Raw genomic sequence first — 22762 nt, 5'->3', positions numbered from 1 at the left:
AGTCCCCCGCTGGCAGCTTGCCGACCTCGGAGGTCGGCGGGACGCATTGAACCAGTAATGCGTAAAAATGTATGTGATAATGTTCCTGCAGTAGCAGGAATGCGTAAAAATGTACGCAATGCATCCTGCTGACCTCCGAGGTCGGCAAGCTGCCAGCGGGGGACTGGAGCAGAAGTGAGTGACTACGAGGGCACAGGATGGCTGCATGGGGCTGGTAGAAGCCCCAGGTAAGTGAAACTGATTTTTTTTATTTTGCTTGGATATTCCCTTTAAACACTATACAAGCAAGAAAGTGCACAGCTCTCGCCTAGCCTTGCTGTGTTGAATTTTTCTTTATGATGTATAAAGGCCAAATGAATAGCGAAAATGCTACAGAAGCAGAAATTACGGGAGGGGAAGGTCAAGTGTTAATAAAACTCGACTTTAAGATGTGAATATGTGAAAATTCAACTACATAAGAACTCATTTGCTTTCTCTTGTAGAACTTCAACTCCCTTTTCATTCCCAATTTCCATTACTGAAGATGTCAATGTTTTCTTTGTTGGCTAAATCCGTGGAAAATGGCCATGTATTTGCATTACGAAAATAAGTACTTTCTTTATTCTAAATCACAATGTAAATAAGCTGCAGATTTTTTTTTCCATGTGAGGCTGACCCTGAAGATTTTGCCTTGTCCACCGGGCCGCTGTTTTCTGCCTGCTCGACACAAAGCTTGAAAAGAAGCATTCCCTGGAGCACAAAGTACAGTGGCTTGGTAATGAAAATAAAATTAAGGAAGTCCTGGGGATCGCAATGTCACACAGATTAATGTTCAAATCACCGGGAGCGGGGAGTGTAAGCGCTGGGCAATTAGGAAAAGCAGACTGCTTGCTGGGAAGTTACCAAATCGCTTTCTCAGAGCCTTGCATAGTTTTCCTGCATTTGTGTGTGGATTGTCCAGGGAAATTCATCAGCGACTCCGCAGAACCCCTGAAGGAGCAGACGTGGCGGCAGAGTACAAAGTATACGTCTCACCAAATCCTGCAAAAAACCTTATGAAGCTTTAGTAATGGGACTTTTAATGGTGGAACTGGAAATATAACTTTAAAGCCTGGTACACAGATTCAATTTTGATTGGCCTCAATAGTTTTGAATACTATGAAGGTAAATTCTCATTTTAGGGAGATGTAAAATTGGTCAGTGATTGGCCAATTAAAATTCAATAGGCACACTAGGCTTAAAGAAAACCCATGGTGAACCTAAGACAAAAATTGGATACTTACCTAAGAAGAGAGAAGCCTCTGGATCCTGCAGAGACTTCCCTCATCCTTCGCCACACCACCATTGGTGACCGGGACCCTCTTGAAGTTCACAACCGCACTGCTATTCATGCACAAGCTAGGTCATGCTGCACCTGCACAAGTACGGCCCTGACTGCATGGATGAGCGGCTTCGGTTTACTGCGAGGGTGCAACCGTACTCACAGGTGCAGTATTGTCGTGCTCGAGCATGAAGAGGAGCATGGCCACTTTTCAGAATAACGTAGTAGAGTACATCAGCACACCAGTCGCAGTTAAGATGCAACGCAAATTTTATTGTGCACAATTCCACATACATGTTCCGACAGTTGTTTCGGGGGCCACGCAGGGTCCCCCTTTCTCATGTGGCATGCCTTGAGAAAGGGGGACCCTGCGTGGCCCCCGAAACAATTGTCGGAACATTTATGTGGAATAGTGCACAATAAAATTTGTATTGCATCTTAACTGCGACTGGGGTGGTGATGTACTCTACTACGTTGTGATTACCAGTGACACTGCCTTGTAACCACATTACGCACTCAGAACTGTATGGAGTGCCTGCTTTATCTTGTTGATTATGCACTTTTCAGAATAAGTTCTGAGGGTCCACTTGTGGCCAGGGCTGTGGAGTCGGTACAAAAATCCTTCGACTCAGACGCCTCAGTTTATGAAACCACCGACTCCAACTCCGAGTACCCAAAATAGCTCAGACTCCTTAGTCGAATACTTACCAGGGCTGTGGATTTTGAACAAAAATAATCAGACTTTTCCGTTTATGAAATCACTGACTCCGACTCAAACTCAGACTTCGGGTACCCGAAATTACTCAGACTCCTCTACTCCACAGCCCTGCTTGTGGCAACGGTGGGGGCCAGGAGGACCTGGGTAAATTATCCTAGAGTAAATCCCAGATTGCAGAGGAAATATATTTCACTGCGTGGTGGTAGGAGTGGTGTAACTACCTGGTGGATTGGAACCGGCAATAGCTCTCCCAACCAGGATTGAGCTTCACCGAGTCCGACAGACATAGTGGTTGTAAATGTATTTCTTCCTGTGTCGCAGACACTTAAAGGATACCAGAGCTGACAAAAACTTTAAAAAGGGGGGGGGGGGAGCAGGCAGGTACGTGAAGCAGTCCTCATGACCACCACTCCCCCCCATTCTCCTCCACCCTGCTCCACTCTCACCTAAATTCCCCCCCTCAGCCTCTTTCAGGTTAGCCTGGTCATGCAGTAGTGCACAGGCACTGACCTGGCAGTGCACGTCCTTGATTGTGTGGCCGCCGCTGAGAGCGCTCTACACATGGGCATGATGTCACAATTGACAGCGCCTGCACACTACTGTCCAACTTGGCCGACCTGGAAGAGGCTGAGGGGGTATTTAGGTGAGAGTGGAAGGGCGGAGGAGAACAAGGGGTGCGGTGGGCATGAGGACTGCTTCCTTTGTAAAATTTTTGTCAGCTCTGCTATCCTTTAAGGTACCCATACTTATCGACTGACCATTCCACTCCCAGCAGATTTCATCACTCTGCCAGAAATCTATTGCCCCATCACATCCGATCAATTGAATTTCCACTGATTTTGACCTAAGTTGAAGTCAATCATTGCACAATGATGTTATTCAGATGGAATCGTTTGCAGCCCCATTTCAATTCCCAGCAACAAATGTGCCCAGCCACTTAGCAAAACCTCTGTTTACTTAGACCTGGTGCCAAGCAGGTCAGCTGCCCTTCAGCAAGGGATGCACTGCTATTTAGTAACTGTGTAAGGCAACAAAATGCTGCTTTGGAGCTGCCTGTGTTTAATGGTGGATCCTACGTGGCGGAAGATGCACCATAGGCCCCTCTACTGACAGCGTGCAGAGTTATTTTACTTTAGTAAAGCCACAGGTTCTATTAAACTAGCAGTGTCTTTACATTTCTCTATAGTGTAACTAAAGCTATATGACAGAGGCAGGACTGGGAAATCAACAGAACACAAATCATACACAGAGACCTGAACCACCTTCCACCCTGATATAAAGCAGCTCTCCTGCCTCTGCCTGGTGTGACTGAGAAGAAACACATGTGCAATTTACCTCTGAAAACAGCTGGCAGGAGCTGTAAATCACCAAGCACATTATTACTGCGATCTTTTGACCCTCTCCCAAAGGCCACAAACAAGCTACAAATACTATACACTGAGCCGCCCTCCATCACATAATGATGGAGCAGAAAAACGTCAGGTTTTTAGCAAATATAAGCAAGCAAGCAGTTTTGAATCAGAAAGATAACATTTATTGGCAAACTTAAAAGAATAAGAGTAAGCAAGCTTTCGGCTGTATAGCCTTCGTCGGGCTTCAATCCAGCCAAACGCGGATTGTTCAGAAACAGCCTTATCTATCTGCCGACAGCACGTACACACGCGCTACTGTTGGCTGAACGTCCGCCCAGCGGGAGGGTCTGATGGACCCGTCGTTGCCGGCGGTATGGCATGTGTATGCGCCTTTACTCTTATTCTTTTAAGTTAGCCAATAAATGGCATCATCCTGAGTCAAAACTTCTTGCTTTTACTGATGGCTAACACGGTACAATACCCTACTGCTACTATAAAGCATATATAGTAGCTTTGAGATAAAAACAGATCTGATTAAATAGTATTCTGCAGTTGCAAAAAGTGCAATAAAAAGTCACCAAAGCAAGATCTCAACTGAGTGCACAAAACCTCAGTGTGGGAATGTACTAATTCCTCTCCGCCTTCCAACGGTCTACTCTTTCCCTAGTTTTCTTTAAAGCACACCTGAAGTGAGTGTGATGTGGAGGCTACCATATTTATTTCCTTTCAAACAATACAAATACCCTGGCCCCTCCTGCTGATCCTCTGCCTCTAATACTTTCAGCCCCAGACCCTGAACAAGCATGCAGATCAGGTGTTTCAATCTAAAGTCTGACTAAATTAGCTGCATGCTTGTTTCAGGTATTTGATTCAGACAAGATTGCAGCCACAAAAAAAAATAAATAAATAAATAAAAATCAGCAGGATGCCAGGCAACGGTTATTGTTTTAAAGAGAATCAATATGTCAGCCTCCATATCCCTCTCACTTGAGGTTTCCTTTAACCTCAAATGGTGCAAGCACTGCAAGAGAATGGTGAAGGTGGTACAAGACGTGAAACTCAGAGGCGAGTCTGCCAGTGCAAGCCTGTAATCTTAACTTTTCTAAAGTCTGTCAGTTCTCAGAAGAAGCGCCGTATACTGCATCAGATTGGTATGCTTGGCTGCTGTCACAGAAGGAAGCCTCGTCTAGCAATGATGCACAAGAAAGCTTGCAAGCTGTTTGCTGAAGGCCAGCAGAATAAAGAGATGGCTAACTGGTCTGATGAGACCAAGATAACGTATTTGGCTTCAGATGGTGTCAAGCGTGTGGGGCATCAACCAGGTGAGGAGTACAAAGACAAATGTCTCTGCCAACAGTTAAGCATGGTGGTGTCATGATTTGGGGCTTCATGAGTGCTGCCGGGACTTGGGAGCTATAGCTTATAGAGGGAACCATGAATGCCAACATATACTGTGATAAATAAAGCAGAGCATGTGTCCCTCTCTTCGGAAACTGGTCCCCAGGGCAGTATTCCAACATGATAACAACCTCCAACACACCTTCAAGTCGACCGCTGCCTTGCTAAAGAAATCAAGGGTAAAAGGTGCTGGATTGTCCAATCATGTCTCCAGACTTAAACTCTATTGAGCATCTGAAGGGCATCCTCAAATGGAAGGTGGAGGAGCGAAAGGTTTAACATCTACCAGCTTTGTGATGTGATCATGGAGTGGAAGATGATTCCAGTGGCAACCTGTGAAGCTCTAGTGAACTCCGTGCCCACGAGAGTTAAGACAATGCTGGAAAATATTGATGGGCAGTCAAAATATTAAGTTTGAGCTGTGCATTGAGTTATTTTGATGGGATAGCACATTTAGGCCTCTTGCACACAACATGTGATTGCGTCCTGCATGCTGCATTTTTTTTGCATTCTTTGTTTATAGCATCCAAGGAAAATCAAAATCGTAAACTGCAAATTTATATCATAAATATTCTTTTTATTTAGCGTTCAGAACAGCTTCTTTGTTTCCATGCTGACTTACAGAGTTGTTCATATTGCAAACCACTGAAAATAATAAGCGCATATGCACCAGCATGATAAAAGAGAAATGTTGAGCTGTAAGATATTATTGTCTGGTTCAATGGAGAGATGTTCTCTCCAGTCTATGTACAGTTCCAATGCAAAAAGCACTACTAAGCTCAAAGCAAATCCTTATAGCAATCAAAGTGGTAACTGAAAATAAACAGTGTATGGAAGCAACGTGCTGGATGGAATACCATTCATGGATCTAATGTGCGCTGCAGCTTGCTCCCTCTGCTCTCTGAATACACATGGTGGGCAAGTCAATCACATGACCGTAATACAGGTAGACCCTGGTTAACGAACAAGATAGGAACTGTGGGTTTGTTCTTAACCTCAATCTGTTCTTAAATTGGAGAACTGTACCATCTCTGTCCCCTGTACTTCCTCTATGCCCCTGTGCTTCCAGTGTCGCCTCTGTCCCCCTGTGCCTTCGGTGTTCCCCTCTGTGCCACCTCTGCCCCCTCCTCCCGTTCCTTTAGTATCCTTCTCTGCCTTTACTGTGTCCCCCTGTCCCCTTTGTGCCACCTCCTGTGCTGATCATAGTGTGCCAGTTTTGCTTACACAAAATGTCACGTACAATTTTGCTATTACAAATATACATAATTAAATTATTTTACATAATTCAAGCAAACGTCTAGAGGATTTCATGGCTGGATCACAAGTTTGCTTTAAAGTGGATCCGAGATGAACTTTTACTCATTGCATAATTGTGTTCCTTTCCTATTGTTTATAGGGCATTCCTCAAGCCAAATACTTTTTTGTTTTTGTTTTAATACTCTAATTCCCTATAAACTAAACAAGCCATGCCCACAGGTTTTCAGAGAGCCAAGGCACTTTCAGCCAGTAGCAAGGGCTCATGGGAGCTCAGTCTGGGCAGCAGAGGGGGAGGTATTACTAACCAGAGATTTCAGAGGCAGAGGGGAGGAAGAGGGGGGATTAGGTTTTTTTGCTCAAGATGCAGATAAGCCTGCTTCTGTGTAAGGTTTACAAATAACATGGCTGCTGTCATTGTATCACAGTAAGAAAAATTCATACTCTATTAAAGCTGTTTGCAGCTAGATTTGCTGTGTAAACTATCTAAACTTAAGATAAGATATATAGACAAGTTACTTGTTCTAGTTAGTTTTTCATCTCGGATCTGCCTTAAAATGCATAAAATGTGTATGGAGAACTTGGAACTCGCTATACAGTATAGTTTACCACAGAAACATGTAATTTTAACGAGATTAATCATTTTTCAAAAACAAAAATTTTTTAATGGATTTTCTCAAGAACTACAAGGCGTTTTTGGAAAAAATGTTTTTGACTAGTTCCCATCTTCATGCTGTTTGCATCGGCAGGTCCTTTGTAAGCCAAGGACTAGCTGTACACTAAAAAGTAGAAATAGCAACAGATACCAGATTTCATACAAAATCAGCCATTAATATGTTATGCCCTCCATCTTACCTGAATTGGAAAGATTTTCACGGCTACATAGTCATTCATCAGCCTTGCCTTCCAAACGCAGCCAAATCTGCCCCTGGCCTTGAGTTCCAGTAACTGCAGTGGCTTCAGCCCGACTAATGGAGATGGCGGAGGTGGTCCTGGATCCTACACAGACGGACACAGACATCACTGATCTTTACGAGCCAAATAAGCTTCATATACAACCTATATTTCTTGGAAGAGAACAAGTTACTAATTCGATTGTGTTGCATCAACAGATCACCTGCTATATAACCTTGAGTGTATATCCTAGAGCTGCTCACTACAGACGTATAGCCTTGATTAGGTCAACCATATGAGGGAAAGGAAAAATAATAATTTGAAGTTTCTCCAGCCTGCACCGGAATGTGACCGATTTGGGTGGAGGTTGCCTGAATGAGATGGTTTTAACTGGTCTAGACTGTTGCTATGGAAACCGGCAAACACAGCCGAGGAATGGTGCGCATACAGCAGAAAAGTGGGGTATTCATTTAATTGTTTGGGCAAGCTTACTGAAGCAGCTAGGCCCTCAGTAAATCATGTCGGTTATGGCGAGTCCTGTTTGATGAAGTGCTTCTACTTACACAGGCCCCCGTTGCAGCCAAGCCATAAAGCTCCTGGTATAAAGCATGTAACATTTTATAGTCAATTAGCACTTTGGAATTAAAGGCATAGTAATCGCCATCCATTTACTCAAAAACAGCCATGTAGCGCTTCCCCGGAACGTGCTCTTAAATTACATTTAACGTCAGGAGATGGCACGGGCACAAGAAAATAAGAATCTTATATTGATTCACGGTTTCTTGTGGTTAGGACTTGGCCGATAACAGACGCTCGCGCTGGCACACAGAACGTATTAGCATAGATCTAGATGAATGAAAATCAATAATGTTATTATATGAGCTTTAAAGGCACAATAAACCCAGAGATTACAGGTTACAATATACTTCTGGATATCATCTTGTCCGAGGTCATTTGCCCAAGATATGCCTTGTTGGTGCACGGGTAAGCAGGTGAAGGCAATTCTTGCTATGTTAAGCGCATTAAAGAAAACCAAAAAACAGCAACACACAAAATAAAAAGGATAACTGAGGCTCCTGTCCTTATTCCCATTTGTAACAAAAAGCTTGTTGCCTGCCTGTCCCCTTCTAGTAATATGTGATTATCAAGAAGACCTGAATTGCAGTCGCACCACTGAGGTATCAGATATCATGAACAAGGTAAAATTTAATTAGGTCTATGGGAGATTAATGGGGAAAAGGAGTCAAATTATTTTAGTAGGAAATCACATGCCATTTACTGATATATATAAAACCTGTAGACGTTATTTACAACATATTACATATGGGTATTAAAAAAGGATAACAACATACAACACATAAAACTAAAACGTCCATGTTAGGCATGGCTCTTAAGGTATACACGTGTGTTCTCCCCAGAATGGTTTTCCAGCTGGGTGGCATAAAAAAGTAGTCGGGTGGGACACGATGAGAACGCAAAGCTGGCACTTTTCTGCGCAACTCTACTTACAGCATAAGAGGAGATGAGCCGATGACGGCCGGGTGCTCACCAAAACTAGCCGGGTGGAGCGCCTGGCTAAAAGAGCCTTGGGAGACCACTGCACATAGTACAATATTTGTAGTCATAACAATAAGTGGTTTTGTACAGACCACAAAGGGCAAGATACAATAAACTATCTCGTGAAAAGAACAAATGACCCATATAGATTCTAGAGACCATTTATAAAGCAAATAAAAAAGGTCAGGTGTGTTTTTTTTTTAAGGGAAGAGCGCTAAGCTCAACGTGTTTCGTGAAGATAACACTCCACTTCCTCAGGAGCTGTTCGGCCCCCGGAAGGGCAACATCCAATATCCCCTGGTAATACTTTTGATACATAGCTTTGCTCCATAGCAGCAAATTGGAATGCAGAAGCTTACTTTAATCTGGACAATAAAACGGGCTGTTCGTGGTTTGTTCAAACTGTTGATCCTTTCAGTCGTCAAGTTCAATGTACAAATATTCCCTTATGTAGACACGCAGTGGCAAAACCTATTTCTACTTATCGGCTTTATTTGCCAATACTAATAAATCACTTAGAGCACCTGGATTGGGAACCCCTTAATAGCAACAAACTTCCAGTGTTATAAGCAGATTTTTTCTTTGAGAGCTTCCGGTGTCCCGCCTCTCTTCTAGATTAACCAGTAAGATGATGGTCAGTCATGCAGTAAACCACCTCACAGATAAAGGTGCTATGTATACATTTTCAGCTATTGGTTTTGGGGGTAAATTTAGGCATGTGTTTGGACTATGTAGATAGGAGGTCCAACCCTTGGAATTTGAAGCTGTGGCAGGGCATCTGGCAGTTTAGTGTAATTGTGTGCTGCAAGTCACCAAAGCGTTCAATCTGTATACAGCCAAATATAAGGCTGTTTGTGGTCCTTAAAGTGAACCCGAACTCTTGCACAGCACACAATGAAAAATTGTAATTCCACATATAAATGCTGCAGTAATCAACTGCTCTGAGCTGTGAGTGCTTGTTTAGCTACATCAGAGAATAATTAGTCTCATCAGTAGTAGTGACTCATAGCACCATGGCTCTGCCTGTACAGGAAAATACTGGAGGCTTAAAGGGCACTGAGCACTTAGGAATTTTTTTTTATTTTAAAAATGAACCTCCCCATAAGGGAGGTTTTAAAGTGAACCCGAGGTGAGAGTGATATGAAGGCTGCCATGTTTGTTTCCTTCTAAACAATACCAGTTGCCTGGCAGACCTGCTGATCTATTTTGCTGCAGTATATTTGAATCAAACCAGAAACAAGCATGCAGCTAACCATGTCAGATCTGACAATAATGTCAGAAACACCTGATTTGTATATGCTTGTTCAGGGTCTATGGGTAAAAGTATTAGAGGCAGAGGATCAGCAGGGCTGCCAGGCAACTGGTATTGCTTAAATGGAAATAAATATGGCACTCTGCATATAACTCTCACCTCGGATTCACTTTAATGCAGTATTCCGTTAGTCAGAGGTAAGGGGGAGCGCCATTGCTTACCTACAGGAGCTACTCCTGTAGCCCCGTCTGTGTGGAGTACGTCATCATTGACTGCAGCAGCCACAGTTAAAAGAATCCACTTGTGTAGTGTTTTCCCGGCCGCAATGCCTGTGTAGTACATCCCAGGCGGGAAATGTACTCACATCTATGAAGTACAGCTCTTGGAATGCATTGCAGCATGCATCTGCCCGGCCAGAGTAGAGTAACCATCTGCATACCACCTGGCTGCTATGGAGCAAATCTATGTGTCAAACGTACAACTAGAAGGGGACAGAGAATGTCTCAAGGAATGTCTCCAAGGATCTGTGCGCAAGTCATTGCTGTTTTCCAGCTACAGAAAACACTGAACATCTCACCACACAGCAACATGTCTACGTCTCCACATTAGGGCGTCTGACCTTCCTTACCTCATTTATGTCAACATGGCCATAGGGAGGCTTGCGATGGCGGTACATCCAGAAGGCCAGGAGAATGGCCATAGACAGACCAGCAATGGGAAGCAGGGAATACACCAAGATGTTCAACACTGACCCCGGCTGAGGCTTCGGGTCATAAGTTTCTGAAAAAATAAAAATGTTTTACTCATAACACACAAAAACAAAGAGAAACTGTACTGAACAATTTAAAGATGTAGTGTGCTAAAAGATTTCAGGATGTGCCTGTTCTCCCTATGCGTGAGGAAACACAAAAAAGGGGAAACCGAGAACCTGATATGGTGTAGAATGTACTGATGGAGGATTACTATTTTTATTCAAAGTAATACTTTCAGACATGGGTTACCTCAAAGTTAACCACTGTAAATGCGGGTGTGGAGAACAAACCGGACCCCACTCTGGTTAAGAAGTCTCTCTCTGTGGAAAACAAGGAGTAGCACCCCTCCACCAAGGGTGGACGATAAGCAGTATAGTAGTAAATAAAACAGAGGCACCAATAAGATTAAAATAGTAGTGGTGGACTCCCCTCCCAACAGAAGACTCAAGCGGCCTCTTTATAAAAAAAAAATAATAATAATAAAAAATAAAAATAAAAAAAACACAGCTTCATTAATAATTAAATTAATAAAGCTATTTATAGTAAGAGAAAAATTTGCATTTCTGGCACAGGAGACCTGGGTTGGAATCTTGGCTCTGCTTGTTCAGTAAGCCAGCACCTATTCAGTAAGGAGTTCTTTGGGCGAGACTCCCTAATACTGCTACTGCCTACTGAGTGCGCTCTAGTGGCTGCCTCATAAGCGCTTTGAGTCCGACAGAAGAAAAGCGCTATACAAAAAAAGGAATTATTATTAATTATCTTTTGTAGGGAGGTAAGTCCACCACTACCTTGTAACTTTATTGATGCCTCTGTTTTATCCATTACTATAATGTTATAAAAACAAAAAAAAACACCTTATATTATGAGCTATACATTAGTTTCACCCCTGCCTACCATATTGTTCATTCAGAGGGTAGCAGGGAGGCCCCAAGCTAGGGGACCCAACTACTAACCCTCACTTTTGCCGATACAGGAGACTATACTTCAGCTCAGGTGTTGTGTCTACACTTGTTATGAGTGCGAAGAGCATGATGGCCAGACTTGACATGACTCTAGTGAGATGGGCCCTTTCAAAGTTTTGCTGGGGGGATTCCTGGATTTGTAGTTACACCACTGATGGTAGGGGTTAGAACATAGCTCATCAGAGGAGCTGTTGGTAAGCAACGAACTCCGTAAAGCACTGCAGATGAAGTCTATGACTATGGTAGGAAATAGATTGGTAGCTCCACTGAGGGACAGCTAGTGACAGGACTATGTACTCTATGAAGTGCCATGGAAGATATCAGCGCTATATAAATACACAGTAATAACAAAAATAAAACATAATAAAAGGCAAACATTTCTATGACTCTTTAAAAACAACCTTTTTTGTTTCTGCAAAAATATAAGGAAAATGAAAGCAAATGATAAACACAAGACAACATATACGGTACTCTTTAAGCAGCTGCTGTGTTTCATTTTCAGTCACTAATAAAAATAAAGTAATGGTTTCTATTTTGTGTGCATGTTCTGGGCTTCTGCTGAAGACCATGTACTCCCCTGTCTCCAGCAATGACCAGATGACACGCCTCAGCACATTGGCAGTACTGTGAGTGAAATGCTGCAGTGGACTGGCTCTGCTTCCCCAGGGAACTTGTGTGCTGGGTCTTATACAGGGCTCTGCGTGCCTCTAATTTATGTCTGTCTGCACTGTGTCTCTGGCATGAGCCCAGCACAGGGGACCTCGAATGCACACAAGGCACAAAACAATGTCATATATACGTTTCAAGGGTCTGGACACCCTGCAAATAAATAACCGCCAACCCCAAATTCACCCATAGCATTATAGAACAAAACGGGCGGCACCAAGGGAGACACAGAAAGAAAGCATGAGAGAAAAGGACAAGGGGGAGAGAGATGGATTCATGGAAATCAAAGTAAAACTATAAAGACTGACTTTAGGGTACTAGTAAAAGCTGGGGAGGCTGTGAAATAAGATCAGTGTGGGCTGGGCACAGTATATGACATACTAATGAGGGGATTTCATGCTGTCCCACAACCATTGAGGCAAGTAACGCATATTCTTCATCATGCCTCGAAGTTGTAAATCTGAAATGACAGGTTTGCAGCAATGTGCCGCCCCCTCCCCCAAACCGTACAAACCTATCGGAACCATTGGATGAGAACTTAATTCATGATCACAGCACTTTAACTGCTTTACCATCAACAAGAAACATGACGGCAACACAGGAACAGAGGAGACAAGCTTTAGTTTTTTTGCTGCCGACAGCTATAGGCGTTTTGTGTTTGTACACCCATATGCCATAGACATCTAAAAGCTTTTTAATACAAAATTGCTTCTGCCTTCAGCGGATGTCCCCATATTCCTTTGCCACGCACGCCTAGAAGGCACTTAGCCAGGGCTGTAGAGTTGGTACAAAAATCATCCGACTTCTCAGTTTATGAAGCCACCGACGTCCGGCTTCAGGTACCCAAAACTGTTCCGACTCCTCGACTCTGACGTCTAATACTTACCAGGGCTGTGGAGTTGGTACAAAAATCATCTGACTGTTTATGAACCCCTGGACTCCAAGTACCAGAAATTGTTCTGACTCAGACTAAACAGTCCTGGTCTTAGCTTAGTGTCAACTTTCTACTTTGAAATATGCAAGAAATTCTAAGTTGATGCAAAAATAGCAAATATTACTGCAAATATATACAGCTTGAACATAGACCAGATTTTCATAACAATTAGTATCATTCTGTATCATAACAATTAGCATAATTCTCAATCATCTCAAATTTATTTGCCCTTTAAAGAGAACCAGAGAGGAAGCACCCTCATGTATTTTATTGCATTTATCAGTGGGAACATGACAGTAAACACCTACCATGCTGTTAGTTTTATTCTTCTCTGCCTAATCTGTCTGTTATCAGCTGTGATAAGAATTCCCGACTGAGCAATCAGTCTAGGTTTGACCTGGAATCATTACAGCTGAGTCAGTCTTCTGTGGAGTCTTTTCAAGTCCAAGCCTGCCCCCTCCTGGCTCAGCTTTCCTGCTTTGCATACTTAGAGCTCTGATGACATTGGAGGGGCTGCTGTTGCCGAGAAAGAAGCTCTGACAAGTGCATCTGTGTGCACTGTGCAGCCAGTCATTATCTACTGTATTCAGTTTCATTTCTATGAGAGACACTTCCTACAGGCAGCCACACAGCATGCCAGAATAATAAAGTTGAAAGCACACAGATGAAAGGCTGCAGCAACCCTGCTTGTCTATAGTCTCATAGAGGCTAGACAGCACATCCAGAACAGCTTATAACCTGGAAGCAGAAGGGATATGAGCCGGCGGCCATATTGGATTTTCCTGGAGCAATAAAGGATAAACAACACTCAAAACGGCACACCAGAGTGGTGAAATTATCAGGTAGAGCATTTATTCTTTACAAGCTATCAACTGATATGTTTATTTTGTGTGAATCGTTCATCTCTGGTTCCCTTTAAAAGAGTTATTAGGCAAAAATAAAACAAGCGCTACTTACCCGGGGCTTCCTCCAGCCCCAAGCTCCCAGCAGGTCCCTCGCCGCAGCTCTGCACGTAGCCGTTCGCCGCAGTTCCGTCCTGGTCCCCGGCGATGACGTCAGGCCGACCTCCAGGTCAGCCTGTACTGCGCCTGCACGAGCGGTGCTGTCAATCACTGCCACATGGACTGGAGTGGACTGCGCTGGCGCGGATCTACTGCACCTGCGCAGTCCGCGTGGTGGTGATTGACAGCGCCTCTCGTGCAGGCGCAGTACAGGCCGACCGGGGACCGGGACGGAGCTGCGGCGAACGGCTGCATGCAGAGCTGCGGCAAGGGACATGCTGCGAGCTTGGGGCTGGAGGAAGCCCCGGGTAAGTAGCGCTTGTTTTATTAATTTTTGCCTGGGAACTCCTTTAACCAGTTAACGGCAAACTGACTCATTAAAACGTCCTGTTTGCCACTGTTAACAGCGATAGGACATTTTAATGAGTCAGTTTGCTCTGCTGCCGCTGTGCACGAGTGCGTGCGCTCCCGCCGCACGCGCACGTCGGGTCCTGCAGTTCCATGATTGGACCAGGGAATCACATGTTCCCTGGACCAATCAAGTGCTTGTAACAAGGCAGATCATTGTTACAAGCCAGTAACAATGATCTGCCCTACTAATTGTTTGTAAACACACTTGCTTTCTCCCTCCCAGCTCATCTATCAGGGCTGGTTCAGACGGACGCTTGCAGAGCGTTTACAGCCAGCGTTCGGGGCTTGGTGTTAAACACTCCCATTCATGTGAATGGGAGCGTTTGTACCAAGCTTTCAAGCGCGTTTGCACAAACGCGGCGTTTGGGTCCCGATTTTCCCTGGCGTTCAAGGAGCCCCTGGAAGCTACATGTAGCTTCCAGGGGAGGTTAACCGCGACGGCTAATGTCCCTCTAGGGGAAGAAAAAACGCGACTGCATCCGAACGCAACACGAACGCTGCTAAGAGCCCGCAACCGCGATGCCAACAAACGCGACGCCTCCAAACGTCCATCTGAACCAGCCCGCACACAGACTGCTGTCAATCAGCATTCTGAGGTGACAGGACCTGGGAGAGAGAAGCTGACTGTACTTGCAGTAGGATTTCTTCTTTTTTTAATTTTTTTTTTTTTTTTAATAAAATGATACCCCTATACTAGTCTAATTAACCCCTTATCCTCCCCCTCCTTAGCCATTTACCCCTTTTCTGTTTTATCTTAGTACTTTTTTTTTGTACTTTTCTGTACTTTTTCACCCCTCTTCTCTCACTTCTACTCTTATTTTGATATTTCTATCTATACTTTTCTATTCATTCTTTCCATTTCATATAAAAAAACAAAAAACAGAACAAAAAAAACTCTGTTATCTATCTATCTATCTATCTATCTATCCCCTTGCTATGGCGGGGAGATGCTTTTCTGTTGAGGAGGCCGCCGCCATCCTCCAGCAGAGCAGCAGCAGCAGTGGGGACGATTCAGGGAGCGAATGGCTCCCAACAAGCAGCTCTGAATCAGCTTCTGACAGTTCAGAGAGCGTTGAGCAGCCATCTCGCTGCTTCAGGAGGGATGATGAATACACTGTACAGGGCCCTTCAGATGCCACCGCTGAGGAATCAGTGGGAAACACTGCTGCAGCAAAGGCAGGTACGCCCACCGGTACCTGACGACATTATTCAGGGCACCTGGTTATCCGCTAACCTAGTAGAGCCCAATGCCTACTTTTACTTTTACAGGGGCAAGCGGAATATCAGTGCCCACTGAAAATTTCAGGCCTGTTGATTTCTTCCAGCTATTTGTGGGAGATTGTTTGCTGCAGCACATTGTGGAGCAAACTAATTAGTTTGCGCAGCAGTACATTGCCCAGAAGCCCACGTTATTTGGCTGAGAAATGGGAGCCCACCACCATACCTGAGCTAAAGGTGTTTTTGGCCCTAACACTGCACATGGGCATAGTCCAACAGCTAGAAATCTGTTTGCATTGGTCTAGGGACTTGATGCATAGCACATCCCTGTTTCACGCTTCAATGAGCAGGTAGCGCTATGAGGCTCTCATGAAATGCCTGCACTTTGCCGACAATTCTGGAAATGCAGAGATGATCCTGCCCATGATAAACTTTTTAAGCTGAGGCCCATACTTACCCACCTCCGTAAAAAGTTTTGTGAGGTATACACCCCAGATAGAGATATTTCAGTGGATGAATCCCTCCTACCCTTCCATGGCAGATTAGGGATAAAACAATATATCCCAAGTAAGGCTGCAAAGTATGGGGTAAAATTTTATAATCTATGTGAGAGCAGCAGTGGCTACACATATGCTTTTATGCTGTATGGGGGCAAAGATAGCCATTTACAGCCAGCTGGGTGCCCACCATACATGCCAACCAGTGGGAAAATTGTGGTGGAATTAGCCAACCCACTCCTCCATCAAGGCATAGCGTGACCAAGCGTCTAGTAAGATGCGAAACGGCCGTCGCAAGCCCCGACTGATGCCCGGCACCCCCACCTCCAACTCACCACCACCTTACTGACCATCAGTTGCAAGCACTAATGGTATGTAACCCGTGATGATGAAAAAACATTGCAATAAAACTGAAGACGGAAGGTGCCCGGATGTTTTTCTTTCTTCTCCTTGGTCATATCATGTGTATGTTGACAACTACTACACCAGTATTCCCCTTTTAAAATTTTTGTATTGTGCCCAGACTGGTGCCTGTGGGACGGTGAGGCCAAACCGCAAAGGCCTCCCACCACAGGTGGTTAATAAAAAATGAACTAAAGGGGAATCGCACAGTCTGAGATGTGGTGAGCTCCTGGCTGTAAAATATAGGGACAAGAGAGATGTCATGGTCCTGACATCCATCCAAAATGAGGCAATGATTCCTGTTACAACCTCCCGGGATCAGATCAAAAAGCACGTGCCCCTGCTAACTATGAGCTCTGAAGCGAGATTTATTCTTGCTTCAGAGTCTCTTTAAGAAAAATGAAGATGAAATAATTTAACAGACCAAATTAAAAATTATTTTATTGCAGTTCCTGTAAAAAAAAAGTTCTATAAACCTGTCCTCCCCCATGCCTGTAGGTAAAGGTCGTGTGATATTCCATATTACTGGGGCTCTGAATGAGAGAGATTTCCCTTTTGTTTGGTTAAGGTCACTTTCATTGTGGTGTCCGTGTGAAAAGTGCTGATGTGCAGCAATCCCCAGCACCGTGTATAATGAATGCCTTTTGGATTCTGTATGGAAAAGTTAATGATTGAATGGCTTTTCTTTGGTGACAAGGTGCCATCTGTTCACTTTTTCTTTTTTTTTTCTGCTTTCAAGAAACTTAAAGGGAATTGAAACAAAGAAACTTTCCTTTTTCCACATGATGTGAATTAACGTGTGCTGATCACAAATAGGCAATGATGGAGGACTACTCACCCCCGTTTGTGTGGGCTTGTTCAATAATGCCGATGGGAAATCGGCAGTGTACTGAATCCCCAAGGCCTCTGCACACCTGACTTCAGTAGACACATCTGATGGCTTGCTATGGATAACGGCACTTTGAGAATTGCCAGATCATTACACGGTAAGTGCACCAATCCTCTGCACTTACTTCAAGTGGACTGCAACTCTTGCACAGGACAGAAGGCAAACAAAGAGAAATGCACCCTGTATGTATTTAGAGAGTTTAGCCTGTCTAATTTCCCCTTACAATCACAAGTTGTAATTTGATCTCTTACCCGTGTCACCTGACTGCCAAGGCAGAGATGACAGATAAGCTCATTGGAAAGCACAGGATGTTAACAATATGTCTGCTTACCCAAATCAAGAAGTAAACCAGTGCAGATGTCTTGCAGGATTTGCATCAGCTGTAACAAATCTATTTTTTTTTGTTCGAGGCCTTTTTCCCACCAGGACGTTGCGTTTTAGGGGACGTTAAGGTCGCATAACGTGCCCCTAACGCAACGCGTGGTGGTGCTGAAGTTGGACGTCAGATTGAGCCGCGTTATGCGGCTCTCAAAGCACCAGCTCCAGGTTAGTGATGGGAAGTCCGGATCTTTTTAAGGATTCGGATCATTCTAATCGGATCATTGAAAAGATCCGGATCTTTGAACCGAATCATTTGAATCATTTTACTAGGGAAGCAGACTGGGGGTGAAATGACTAGCAGGACAGGACTTTCCCTGCACTGTACATTCTGTATGTTCCTGTTTCTTCCAGACAGACATCCACTGTGAACCGAATATTTTATTGTGATGATCCGGATGATTCGACTCACAAAAAAAGATCTGGATCAAATGAACGATTCATTCATGATCTGGACAACACTAGGAGTCCCACCACGAGTCACCACAGCGCAGTGAATATTAATTAGCCATGTGGCTAGTCACTGAGCATGTGCAAACAATCTAACGCAGCTCTATAGGGGTATAACGTACAGCATGCTGCACTTTCATTTAACGTGCAGCGTTATACCCTACCGCAACGTGTGCACTGTGAACAGCACATTGATTTTACAGTGCTGTGAGTTAGGCTGCGTTACTGGCTGCTGTAACGTGGGACTTTAACGTCCCGCTGTGAAACCAGCCTAAAGGATATTATGCTGCTCCGTATCTTTTAGAGCAGAGAGGAAATTCTGAGTTCAGGTCCGCCTTCACTTTCCAGCAGCTAGTCTTTGTTTCACTGCATCTCTCCTAGGCTAGACTGCGCTTTCCCTATGTGTGCACCTCCAGCACCGTTGTTTGAGATGGGATTCTGCACACGTTGGACATCACTTGTACACATGCAGTCCGCCCGTAAAGTGTCTGCCAAGAATCTAGCTTGTGTAGAGGTGCATCACTGGGCTGTTTTGTAATCTGGCACAGCGGATCTCTAAATGACACCAATAAATGACTGCGCTATATTTTCACCCATGTTCCCTCCTCTCCCCTTTCATAGCTGAGAAATGGTTGTTGAGGGTCTATGGCTAAATGTATTCGAGGAAGAGGATAAGCTGCACAGCCAGGCAATGTGCATTGCTTAAAAGGAAATAAATATGGCAACCTCCATATTCCTGTTGCGGCGGTCAGGTTGCAGGAGCTTGGCCAACAGATCTCTGCTGGAGGCTCGGCCCACTGATCTTATGCCTCTGGTGTCAGGTTTACTATTGTTGACCAAGGCCCTAGACTGAAGGTCCTCAGGGTTAGAGTTTCTCACAGAATTTGCTTGCGAGGCAGTCATGGTTTTTAGCAATAGGATGCCCCTTACATTTTATCACTATGCTGACCAGTAAGATTATAAACTCAGGACTTCCTAGTTTGACCATGTGAAAGCACTGATCCTAGATGCAGTTCAAAAAAGGTTTCCTTGCGCCTTACAAATCAGAAATTTGACATCTTAAAACAGAAGTTATTTAGGGTTAGAGTGAGCTCCTGAGGCGTCCCACAATGCATCACTGCTGAATATGTAAATCATCCCATTGATGCCACTGAAAGCTAAACACGCCTCCAGACAAGCTGGAATGCAATGATGTGTCAGCTGCTAATATAACAGAGCCACACTAATCCAACATGCATACAGACTGTTTCGGATTTGTTGCTCCTCAACGGTGTATGGCACATTGCATTCCAGCGGTTCTGGAGGTGTGTTTAGCTTTTAGGGACATCAAAGAGATGATCTGCATATTCAGCAGTGATCTATTGTGGGACACCTCAGAGCTCACTCTAGCCTGAATAATCGCAAATACCGTCAGTTTTAAAATTTCTGTTTTGCATAGTATTTTAGTAATAGGGCTTCTTAGTCCCTTTTAGCCCCCTACACAATCCCAGGAGTCCTGGTTCACCAGGAGCTTGCTGGGCAATCTGAATCTCTTGTGCCTTAGAGATTGAAATGTGTGAAAGTTATGTAGTTTTGTACCAAACATTAATATTAATTATGTAAAAAAAAAAAAAAAAAAAAAAAAAAAGACTTAAGGAGGAACAGTTGCAAAAATCTTACTGACCATTTCTTCACCACTTTTGCTGTGTGTTTTGGGTCATAGTCATGCTGAACTGTCCATTGGTGGCCGAGGCCAAGTTTATCTGCAGACTACCTGATGTTATTGAGAATCCTCATGTATTCACCAAAACCTATGTATATGTGCACACACTCAAAAATAAATTCCCAATATAATAAACTTAAAGTCCATCAACTTCAGACCATTTTTCTTAACTACATGTCCATGGATCGCAGCATCAATGATCAAGCATACAATGTACGATCCCACTTTCTCCAAGATACTGCGCTCACATAAGCAACAAATTATCTTGCAGTGATGTCACTCAAAAGAAAAACAGACACAGACCATAGCGTGTTACTGTATAATTGCATTGCCTCTCTCCCTTCACACCCAGTGCTGCAGATAATTCCGTGTGTATCCACCAGAAAACAGGGTCTCACAGGGTCTCACAGGTTCTCACCGTGTAGTATGGCTGCCAGATCAGTAAATCCTCATGTATTACTCTTTTTTTCTTGGTGCCGTTTACTGTGATTAGGTACCCTGGTCCATTGGCTGAAAAAACCAACCCCAAGGCATTAGGTTCCTACCACCATGTGTGACAGTGGGGATGGTGTTCTTTGGGTTGAAGGCTTCTCCTTTTTTACACCAAATGAAGGAAACATAATTGTGACCAAAAATTTCAATTTTTGATTCACAGAAGACCAGAAGTCTTCTTCTTTGTCCAGATGAGCATTTGCAGAGGCCAAGCAAGCTTTTGTGAGCCTTATCTGGAGAAGTGGTGTCCTCCTTGTTCTGTATCAGTGGAACCCAGCAGTGTGCAGTCTCTGTTGGATTGTCCTCCTTGAGACATTGCCACCAGCAGAGCCCAGATTCAGCAGGATGGCCTTGGTGGTGATCTTTGGATTCTTTATCACCTCTCTCACGATCCTCCTCACCCGCACAGGTGTCACTTTTGGCTTCCGACCACGTCCTCTGCGATTTTCCACAGTGCAGAACATCTTGAATTTTTTAATAATACTTTTCACTGTAGGCGCTGGAACTGGAAAATGTTTAGAAATGGCCTTGTAGCCCTTTCCTGGCTTATGAGCAGTCACAATGCACAGCCGCAGGTCCTCACTGAGCTCCTTTATCTTAGCCATGACTGTCCACAACCCAACTGCAGAGATCTGCTGTTTTTCACTTGTTGAATTGATTAAAACAGCTGTTCCCAATTAATCAGGGTAATTAGGATGCTTTAGAACAGATTGGACTATTTGGAATGGTATAGAACTTTGTATTTTCCCACAGACTGACAGTTTGCGAATGGTATGAATAATTTTGAACTGGACACTTTTTGCTCGAATTTAAATAAAAACAGAAATGTTTTTTTCCAACATTAATGCCTCTTGTACATCATCGTCTTAGCTTTTGGGAGACACCTATGTAATTTATCATCAAAAAATTACTTGCTAGTTGAATAAAAGTAACTTTAAGTCAAAATTTGCCAGGGGTATGAATAATTATGGGCAGCACTGTATGTGATAGCAGCTATGCTTCAGAACAAAGACTAGAGCCCCTATATAGATGGGATAGAGACAGGCATGTAGCAGAGTTTCTCACAGCAGCCAGATTTCAGCTGTCATTGCGGCTGCACAGAAACAAAGCGCATACCTTCACTTACCTAGATGAGGACCACTGTGACATGCCGGCTGCCACAGCACCACATAACATTCCAGAAAAGAATTGCCAATTTACATAAAGCATTATTCAGCTTGACACTTACCAACATCAGGCAAATGAGTAAACTTCTCGTTGCAGTAGTTCCCATCACAACAGCAGAAAAACACTTGCGGGTTTTCTTCCTTTGCTATACACTGAGGCCTGAAGGTGAAAGAGGATGACACAGATGTCAGGACTGCAGCACAGACTGATGCAATGTAAAGATTATGTAATACATTATACACAATAGTGACAGCCTCAGACAAAATAGAGTTCTGCTTCTTACTGCAAGTATAAAGTTATCTACAGTATATATATATATATATATATATATATATATATATATATATATATATATATATATAATTCTATTAAAGTGCTACACATTAGAGCAGGGATGTCAAACTCAAATACAGAGTGGATTGAAATTGAACGCTGGGACCAAGTCAGGGGCCAACAACAATGTCTAGTGGCCACCTCCCTCCCTTATAAAGTTATCTGGTGTCTAATGGCTCCCTCTCCCTCCCCTATACCTTTACCTTGTGTCTAGTGGTCCTCCTTCCTCCCCTATACATTTACCTGGTGTCTAGTGGTCCTCCTTCCTCCCCTATACAATTCCCTGGTGTCTAGTGGCCCCTACCCCTCTGCTATACAGTTCCCTGGTGTCTAGTGGCCCCTATCCCTCCCCTATACTGTTCCTTGGTGTCTAATCCCCCCCTTCACAGTTCCCTGTTGTCTAGTGGCCCCTATAGAGTGTCAAGTGGCCCTCCTCCCTCCCCTATATAATTTCCTGTTGTCTAATGCCTCCTTCTTCCCAGTTCCCTGGTGTCTTTTGGTTCTCCCTCCCCTATACAGTTTCCTAGTGTTTAATGGGCCTTCCCTCCCCTATACAGCTCCCTTTTTTTCTAGTGCCCCCTCCCTCCACCATATGGCTTCCCTGGTGATCTAGGGCTCCACCTCCAATATAGCTTCTCTGCTGCTCTACAGTGGGCCAAACATAATAGGGGAAATGGGGGACATAATTAGGCGCCAAATTTAATGGCTCTGCAACAAGATTTAGCCTGCAAGCCAGAGTTAGACAAATATGCTTTAGTGTGCACACTAGGGATTGGCCAATGA

At 43.9% G+C, this 22762-nt stretch overlaps 1 protein-coding gene across 2 annotated transcripts in view; it reads right to left on the bottom strand.

The window, feature by feature from the left end:
- ACVR2B (activin A receptor type 2B) overlaps nucleotides 1–22762 on the bottom strand; it is a 219517-nt gene that overhangs the window by 32642 nt on the left and 164113 nt on the right. For both annotated transcript variants that reach the window (XM_068235924.1, XM_068235923.1), the window contains exons 3-5: nucleotides 21708–21805; nucleotides 10354–10505; nucleotides 6878–7021 (exon numbers count right to left, since the gene is read on the bottom strand). In XM_068235924.1, coding sequence (XP_068092025.1) covers nucleotides 6878–7021; nucleotides 10354–10505; nucleotides 21708–21805 — 394 coding nt within the window. The remainder of the gene's footprint in view (nucleotides 1–6877; nucleotides 7022–10353; nucleotides 10506–21707; nucleotides 21806–22762) is intronic.

This window comes from Hyperolius riggenbachi, chromosome 5 (assembly GCF_040937935.1).
Source record: "Hyperolius riggenbachi isolate aHypRig1 chromosome 5, aHypRig1.pri, whole genome shotgun sequence".
Taxonomy (NCBI): domain Eukaryota; kingdom Metazoa; phylum Chordata; class Amphibia; order Anura; family Hyperoliidae; genus Hyperolius; species Hyperolius riggenbachi.
The sequence above is the reverse complement of the archived record's forward strand: the minus strand, read 5'-3'. Positions and strand labels throughout refer to the sequence as shown.